The sequence below is a fragment of the Osmerus mordax genome, unplaced genomic scaffold (assembly GCF_038355195.1).
Source record: "Osmerus mordax isolate fOsmMor3 unplaced genomic scaffold, fOsmMor3.pri Scaffold_90, whole genome shotgun sequence".
Classification (NCBI taxonomy): Eukaryota; Metazoa; Chordata; class Actinopteri; order Osmeriformes; family Osmeridae; genus Osmerus; species Osmerus mordax.
The window spans coordinates 1-9296 of record NW_027120647.1 but is presented as its reverse complement, the minus strand read 5'-3'; the positions used below and the strand labels follow the sequence as shown (position 1 = coordinate 9296).

Below are 9296 nucleotides of genomic sequence, written 5' to 3'. Positions count from 1 at the left end.
TGGGACGTTTAACTTATTGAAATGCAGTGACTTGATGTTTTTCGTTTTCATGTTCGTTAGTCGTTAAGTTGAGTGGTCAGAGAGGGGACATCTTTCAATTCTAGGGCAAGGTTCAATTTTAAGGCCTAACTGCAACTAAGCCTCTTTTCAATAATTCTCAATTAATTAGCCGTTTAATATTGACATGAATAAATTGTGTGTGAATGGATATAAATGCAATAGGTGTTTTACCTTGGTAATTGAAATTAAACATACAATCATTGAGTCCCAAACCCAGTGTCGCCACACAAGCCATCCTATTTGTCAACTAGAAATTCGGACGGCGCGTCATTCGCCCGCAGGATTTGGACCAACCAATCACTTTCCTCCTCACCAGATGCTATCAGGGGTTGGTGGTGACGAATAGCAATGCCTGGGCCGTGATTGGCAGGCTTGGGTGTGAGTGACACCAGCGCGCGGGCGTGTGTAGTAGGTCCAAGGGGCTTGCGCGCGGGCGCTGTCCACACGAGAGCTGGTCCTGAAACGCGGCGTGCGCAACTGTGATCGCTCGCGCTGTGACTGGACCCACCGGGAGGCAGCGTCTTGCTGTAACTAAAGCTCTCACAGAGGGAGCGGTAACGTGAAGATACATACCGGTGAATGTAACGGGATTGTTTTTCTGTTTGTTACAAGGCATTCCTGTACTAACACGCATCTCTGGGATTCTATTTGGGTGTGTGCGTAAAGGGCAACAAACCTCTAACACACAAACCCAGATCTTCTCTTTTTCACAACGGGACAACAACTCTCAAGTCTGAAAACCTTATCAGGTTCCGTTTATCATTTCTTTTTATTTTCTGTCGTTTGATAAACTTTCCGGTTTGAGCCCCTCAGATGTGCGCTCTCGTTTTGCTCCGATGCGCTCCTATGGAAGCCATGGCAACGTTGACGGAGTCTACCAGCAAGAGAGAGGACTGAGGACGCGTCGTTTTCTCCAGTGTCTGGAGTACCGAGAGAAATGTTCAACGCTGAATAAACTGGAAAACCGGACATCTTGGATTTGGAGCGAATATTTTACCCAAACAGACATATGGGGGATTTCAACGGCGCTTAGTTCATACCGGTCACGGTGTTAGAGTTTAGAGTCTACCGGTTTGGTGGATCAGGGGCAGGCACAGCTCCCTGCCTTACCGGTTCAGTCACAGTTCAGGGGTCACACGGCCAACGGACCGAGAAGCAAGAGATTCTGTCACCAAGAGATTTAGGCTACCCACGTTCCTAATTGATTCCGTTTTTGACCTCTTATTTTAACAATTATTCTTAATTTATTTTAGCTTTTTTTTGAGAGAGAGAGAGATGAGTTCTCTTGATCCACTAAGGGAGTCAAGCCCGTTGATATTTATGCAAATTTAATATTTCTCCCCATCTTCCCAAGCTCGGTGACCTTAAAGTCTCAATGAAGAAATCGATTTAACGTTTGGTTGTAGTCTGTTCCACGTCCTTTCATTATCAGTCAAATGTGTTACCTTTATTATTATTATTATTGTGTGTGTGCCTAGGGTTAACCCTAACCCGAGCTTTGTGACAAGTTATATTTCAAGATTTTTTTTTTTACCCTTTCAAAGTTTTTTCACTTTCATCAACTGAACAAAAACATTTCACAAAAGACAAAACTTCTTGGAAGGACCTTTTTAGTATTTTTGTAACTCTATTGCGTGAAAAATACGAGGACCCGGTGACCTCGTGAAGACACACGTACCGTAGGGGCCTCCATCCCCCCACGCGAGACCTTACAGATGGAGATTCACTGTAAGCACGACCCGTTCGCGGCAATGCACAGTGAGTAACGTTTTCGGCAACCTACATGTCATCTCTAGACCTTTTTATCAAGTTGACTTAAGACTCTTAATACTTAAATACTTTCACACAAACTCTCAAAACATAACAGACTATGGTCTACATCAGCAATTCCAGAAACGTAAATCTTTTACGTTGCTTGGTTGAAGGAAATACAATTGCATGGTCATGTATCAGTGTTGCATAGGCCTAGTGAATTGGTTTGGTGATAATATCTGGATAGTAGCCTGCCGGGGCAAGCGATATTCCTGTTGTTTCTTTAGGGGAAATGAGGGGTGGGGGTGGAGGGATGGTGTGGATTGAAAGGTGAGGGGGCGAGCAAGCAGCCAGCGAGGTAACAAAGCATGACTAAAAGCTGAACTTGACCCATTGTTATGAAGCCTCAAACCCCTACCAATAAGGTTAACCTGGTTACACGGACACACAGGTACATAAGCGCTAGACCGGGGCAATTTGAGGGTGCTCATATGCGCTCATAACGCATGTTTTGTCATGCACTGAAAAACGAAGAGAATGAGAGAGAGAACAGGACGGTAAAACCTGGTCACTCAATCGTGACATGGCGGGCAACAGCGCATCAGGTCACGTTTTTTTCTCTATCCCCCCCCCCCCCCCTCCTCACTTTTCTCTCTCTGTCTCTTTCGCCCTTTCTGACCCTCACATTGCATGCCCTTGTTTTTATTCTTGATAACTGAAACCCGATCTTCTTTTGAATTAATTTGCCTCATCTGCCTACATAGGTCTTACCTATAGGTCCGCAAGCGATACACAGTTAAGATGAAAAATTGCTACATGTTCAGATTTGCCTTTTCAGTGGCAGTGTTAACGATGGTCATATTAATGATGATAGGACTACTGACAACACTAATACGTTAATAATGTGTTGGATGACCATCAATATTTTGTAACTTCAGTAGTGAAATAGCCTAACTTATGCAAAATAAATAAATAAATCAAACAAATCGAATCCTTCCATGAAATCAGAATATGTAGACCATTAGTCATCTGTTAGCTTATTATTATTATTATTTAACAATAAAGCCTGGCTGCATAGCCTATCATGTCTAGCTATTGCCGTTACGCTAATACCAAATAATACCCGCGGGTATTGCAGCGTGATTACCAGGTTTACCGAGGGATCCCGGAGAAGACTTGTCCCCTCACACTCCGTTATGTGGAATGACAGTCATTCTCACGCCACGTTAAACGCTAGATTAAACGGACACATTTCAAAAGCTAGAACGAATCACGTTTCCTATCCATTCCGGCTTTTGAACCACCAGACCGTTTCTTTCCAGCCGTTAAATTATCTGGAGCTCGACAGTGGCGAGGCTAAAGATACTTCAGGGCCAGGGGATGCTTTAAAATGATTTCACACAAATGTCAAAGGTGGCGAGGGAGCGAGCGAATTTACTGTGAAGCTTAAACTTTATGGCTGTTAGTGTAGCCTACGTTTAAGGTCTATGCTTGTCTGAAAACTGATCTGTTTATCCGAGGGTGCGAAAATGTTTGTGTACGTTTTTTAAAGAATGCAAGATGTTGATTGCAGGCTAGATTTAGACAATGTTCAAAGCACGTAGGCTAATACAATCAAATGAATGAGATCAGGCTATTGTATTTAAACGTTTATTTTGCCAATGAAGGAATTTAATTAATTAACATCTATATCATGATTGTTGACTTTCACTCAAAATCCTATAAATAGGATATGTTGGTCATTTTTGGAGCAGTAGGGTTATTTTAGTAGGCTACAAAAAGCACACTTCCTAGATTTCAGCAATCGTAAAATGTGAAAGTAATAACCCTGCCGGATTTAAAAATTAAAACTGAAAAATCCAACGAGGAAGACATTGTATTTATGTAAAAAACGTGTAGGCCTATGTATTGTCGAAAACACCTTTAACACGGCTCATACACACCATTTTATTTGAATCAGCTTAAACTTTTTTTAAAGGCTGTTATTATTTCAGTAAAAAATAAAAGCAGGATCAAGTCTTCACACGTAGCCTCTGCTCTAGGCAAACCAAAGTATTTTCTACAACACAAAAGCTACATCAGAAATGGGACATTTAGAATAAAATATGAAATAGGCCTAATCAGAACGCAGCTGTTTTTTTAGGGTGGACAATAGCCTACTGGGTAGCCTACCATCGGCACATACATAACCCATTTCCTAACAAACAGTGAGCAAATGTTAGTGTGATTTTTATTTTACGGTAATCAACATTCCAACCCTCTGTCTCTCACCAAGAGAATGCACAAGAAAGAGACACCTTTTTTTATTTCTGTCGAATGAATCCAACTTTCAAAATGCCTGACAAGCGCATCTCAAAGATCTGTACATTGTTTACTCAAGCCGATCTGGCTCATCGGTATTCTCTCCGATAACTTTCCAGACGTTTCCCCCAAAAGGTAATTTCTGTATCCTGTAACTGTGCTCAAAGAGAGGGGTTGGGTAACGGTTGCTGCTAGTTTTCATTTGCCTTATTTTTGAATCGTTAGGCCGTGACGCGGCAGTAGATGTGCGATGGAGAGAGAGAGAGAGAGAGAGAGAGAGAGAGAGAGAGAGAGCTAATGGACCCTATTTTCTGGATGGTGGAGCATGAATACATTTCTCTTTATCTATTTTTCTCCCGGAGAGAACCACTGAATCAATCAAAGTTAAAGGAGAAGCTAGTCTTTTTAGTCATATCTAATAAATTAATAGCCTAAATAAAACCGAACAGAGACAAACAGCACAGAGACAAATAATAGCCTCACTCCAGACAAATCTGACCCCTAGGATAGTAGCTTTGCATACATTTGTAATACATTTTGTGTTTTCAGTTTTGAAAAGAAAGACAAGAAAGTGTTTTGATTAGCCCCAAAAAATTATGACGTAGTTAAAGTTTGTAGTGAAAGCTTGATATGTCCTAAACCAGTGTTTAATGTAGGCCCAAGCCTTCGATAAGTCTTCTTTAATAAATTGGGAAATTCTAAACGAATAATCCTTAGTCAAGAATGACTAGGCCGTAACAACTAATGCCAAAAGTAAATACACAGATAAGTGTATAAATAGTTATCTGCTGTTTTTTTTGTAGGTCACAAGTAATTTCTCTTCGTCTCTTTACAAAGCAAGGCGTATTTCAGGCGCTGGCCTAGATAGCAAGGGGTGAAAAGAACCATTCGATTTACTCTTATCTGTAAAGAGCGAGAGAGCGCCGTCCGCCTTTTCTCTATACTCGTATGGCGAGCACCGCTCCGGTTGTATAAACGGTTCGACAACAAACAGTTTTTATTCCACGGAGCAGGCTGAAAACGAAGTGAAGTAATAGTATAGGGGCAAGCACGCGCCGCTGTATCTACAACTACAGAGAGATTGAGTAGAGAGAGAGAGAGAGACATAGAGAAAAGAGTTTAGGTTGCGCCTTGACAAACCTGCAGATGAAGGCTGTCTTCCTTTACAAGTGGGCATTACAGGGGAAAATAATCTGTGTGTGTGTGCATGTTGTGTGTGTGCATGTTCACACTTCAATTCAATATTTTATAAAGTAGAGAGAGTGAGACCTTTATCACAGATTATCTGTTGGTGAATATGTATCTGTGTTGGGAACTGGTGATCTCACTGCCAAGTCCAACAGCCAGACTATCAGATGGGGGGACAGTTATGTTCTTTCCCAGCATAGTCAGTACAGTCCTGGGTCTGTCAGCTAAAGGTCAATGGGTTGACAGTAATATGCCACATGGTTCATGTTTAGTGTTTTAATACAGGGCATCCCTAGCAGTAAGGACATCAGCAGTTTGGTTAGGGGTAATATTGCTTTATTCTTAAAGTTCCTCAACTCAGTTTAGCACTGTAACATCTTGGTTTCCACAGCAATGTACTGATGTCCATTTTTGTTTAACTTGTGTGTATACTTATGTGAGAGTTTGTTTGTGTGCGTGTGTACATGTGTGAGAGTGTTTATTCACTTGTGTACTTGTGTGAGTGTGTGCTTGTGTGCATGTGTGAGAGAATGTGTTTGAGCTGGAGGACAGGACATGGGGACAGGTTCAGGGGATGATGTTGTGTTGTTAGATATATGTGTTTAAAATATATTACCCCCAGAGCTAGGATTAATCTCTCTCTCTCTCTCTTTTTGTGTTTGTGTTGCGCGTCATGCCCCTACAGACACAATCACCATGTTAATAAAAAGCCTGTGGGTAAGGAGAATATTGTGGCTGATTCACCCTTCTGTCAGGGAGAGGGTAAGGAGATACACAGAGGAGAGAACCAGAGAGAGAATAGAGAGAAAGAAAGACAGACAAATTAGAAATAGAGAGCCGTGAATGCTTAATTAAATATGGTGTGACAGGGTAAAGACAAGACAGTCTTGACGTACAGTTTATGGATATGTGCGTGAGTGTGTAGTAACCACTAGAGGCACAGCCTCCTGTAGGAGTGTGGTGAGAAAATATGCATTAACTAAGGTCAAATACCAGGGTCAGAGTTAAATAAATGTGTGTGTGTGTGTGTGAGAGAGAGAGAGAAAGCTAGAGGGGATCAGAGGCAGGCGTATGGATGCATAACTAAACCAGCATCTGTGAGAGGTCCCTGTCTCTTTAAAGCCATGTATGAAGAGATGTTCTAAGAAGAGATGTTCTAAGAAGAGATGTTCTAAGAAGAGATGTTCTAAGAGGGGTAGGGCTGGGTGGGATTGTTCAAGGAAGGGTGGAGTTAGGAGGAAGTGTTCAAGGAGGGTTAAGGTGAAGAGGAGGTGTTGAAGGAGGGGTAGAGTGAAAAGGAGGTGTTGAAGGAGGGTTAAGGTGAAGAGGAGGTGTTGAAGGAGGGGTAGAGTGAAAAGGAGGTGTTGAAGGAGGTGTAGAGTGAAGAGGAGGTGTTGAATGAGGGTTAAGGTGAAGAGGAGGTGTTGAAGGAGGTGTAGAGTAAAGAGGAGGTGTTGAATGAGGGTTAAGGTGAAGAGGAGGTGTTGAAGGAGGGGTAGGGTGAAGAGGAGGTGTTGAAGGAAGGGTAGAGTGAAGAGGAGGTGTTGAAGGAAGGGTAGAGTGAAGAGGAGGTGTTGAAGGAAGGGTAGAGTGAAGAGGAGGTGTTGAAGGAAGGGTAGAGTGAAGAGGAGGTGTTGAAGGAAGGGTAGGGTGAAGAGGAGGTGTTAAAGGAGGGGTAGAGTTAGGAGAAAGGTTCTGAGAGGCAATGGGAGTCTTCAGCTTTGCTCTGGTGGATCTAAGATGTACAATCCATTTCAACTGTCCAAAATCCCCCTCTCATAACATCTCTTTTTTCTAATCCCTCTCATTTAGGACATGGAGGTGTGAACCAGTTAGGGGGTGTGTTCGTGAATGGCAGGCCCCTCCCAGACGTGGTTCGCCAGCGAATTGTAGAGCTTGCTCACCAAGGGGTCCGCCCCTGCGACATTTCCCGCCAGCTACGAGTGAGTCACGGCTGTGTCAGCAAGATCTTGGGACGGTGAGACATGCACACATGCATACACACTGACACAATCCCCGCACACTAGCAGAAGGCACAGTCTTGTAAGTGGAGAGAGTTTTCGCTCTTCATTTCTACACACAGACTACAGTGGACAGCATCATTAGAGTTCAAAGCAGGTGTAACTGTGTCACTCACACTCACACTTACACACACAATTCATCCATTTCCTCAGGAAGAACAAGATGTGCCCTCACACACCCCAAGATGTACCACTCTCTGCCTCACCGTTTTCTCTCTCTCTCTCTTGCTCACTCTCTCTGTCAATGTCTCTGTCTCTCCCTCTCTCGCTCTCACTTATGTTCTCTTTCTCTCATTTTGTCTCTCTCTCTCTCTCTCTCTCTCTCTCTCTCTCTCTCTCTCTATGTTGGGGGTAAATCCCTGTTCGTTCCCTCCAAGGAGAAAAAGACACAAAGGGAAAAGATTCATCACCTTTAGAATTTGCATCAAAATGACAGTAACACCATATTTCTGCACAAAAAAGACAGAAAGACAGAGAATTGTAGAAGAGAGAACCCAGACAGAATGTGGAAGGAGGAGGGAGAGAAGAGGAAGATAGAAAAAGAGAGAAAAAGCCATTTGAATGGGTTAGGGGAAAGGATTAACTGGTACGACCGTCAGCTATATAAAAAAATGTGTTGCTCATTGTTCTCTCTCTCTCTCTCTCTCTCTCTCTCTCTCTCTCTCTCTCTCTCTCTCTCTCTCTCTCTCTCTCTCTCTCTCTCTCTCTCTCTCTCTCTCTCTCTCTCTCTCTCTCTCTCTCTCTCTCTCTCTATCTCTCTCTTACTCCCTCCCTCTCTCTTCCTGGTCGTTCAACTCACTCAAGCGTTACCTTGAGGGGGCTGGGGGCGTTGGGGGTGGGGGTGGAGGAGAGTAGAAGAGATGGTGGGATGGGGGGTGGTTTTATCCTCTCCTCTCTCTGTCTGGTGCCTGCAGAACAAAAACACCAACTCCTACCACCCTGTTTGTGTCTGTGTGAGTTTGTGTGTGTGTGTGTGTATGTGTGTGTGTGCAGGATATCAATAACCATGCTCGTTTACTCACCAATGATTCTGCTGTGAATAATTTAAATAGTTTTTCATTTGAAAAAAGATTGTTTTCCTTTTACTGTGTTTGTACTCCAGCTGTGTATGGTGTGACACACACACATGCACATTTGTGTGTGTGCGCGTGCCCGACTTTAGCAATGGTAAGATTGACTGACAGCCTGCACCCTCCTCTACCACCTCTCTCTTCCACAAGCTGTATACTGTCCTGTATGTCTTCCCTCTGCCCTTCTACATGCATTCATAGAATAGCCATCGGCCTCAGTGTGTGTAGGTGTGTGTGTTAAAGTGTGTGAGCGTGTAAGTGTATGTGTGCACGTGTGTGTATGTGTGTGTGTGTGTGTAATGCTGTCATCCTCTCTTTAACATAGTGTGTTTGCTTTAAAGCAGGCTTGCACCATCACAAGGTTCAGGATTCTTCAGCTGTGACCAGTCAGTGTGTCCCTGAAAGACACGCCAGCACTGTTGTAACCCAGAAACGTGCCACACTCAGTCCAGGCTCTCTCTTCAACCAACGGTGTATCCCCATGGCTTGATTGACAGGTACTATGAGACAGGCAGTATCCGCCCGGGGGTGATTGGGGGATCCAAACCAAAGGTTGCTACACCCAAAGTGGTCGACAAGATCGCCGATTACAAACGCCAAAACCCCACCATGTTTGCCTGGGAGATTCGGGACCGGCTGCTGGCCGACCGCGTGTGTGACAACGACAGCGTGCCCAGCGTCAGCTCCATCAACAGGTGAGAATAGAGTTTGTGTGTGTGTGTGTGTGTGTGTGTGTGTGTAAAAGCATGTGTGTGTTAGAGAGTGCGTCTGAGTGGGCGTGTCCGTTTTTGTGCGCGTGCGATTATGTGTTTCCGAGATGTGTCAGTAAGTGTGTGCGTGTCTAGGAGAGTGTGTGTGTGTGAGAGAGAGAAAGGACGTAGTGGAGGCTAGTGAGGAGTAGAGA

General features: G+C 43.8%; 1 protein-coding gene across 1 annotated transcript; it reads left to right on the top strand.

Moving 5' to 3' along the window:
- Positions 1–1718: 1718 nt before the first annotated feature.
- On the top strand, positions 1719–9087 carry LOC136940240 (paired box protein Pax-5; the record flags this gene model as incomplete). Its single annotated transcript, XM_067232292.1, has 3 exons — positions 1719–1818; positions 7114–7279; positions 8890–9087. Coding segments are annotated over exons 1-3 (407 nt in total), but the record flags the coding sequence as incomplete, so codon positions are not given.
- Between the last annotated feature and the right edge of the window lie 209 nt (positions 9088–9296).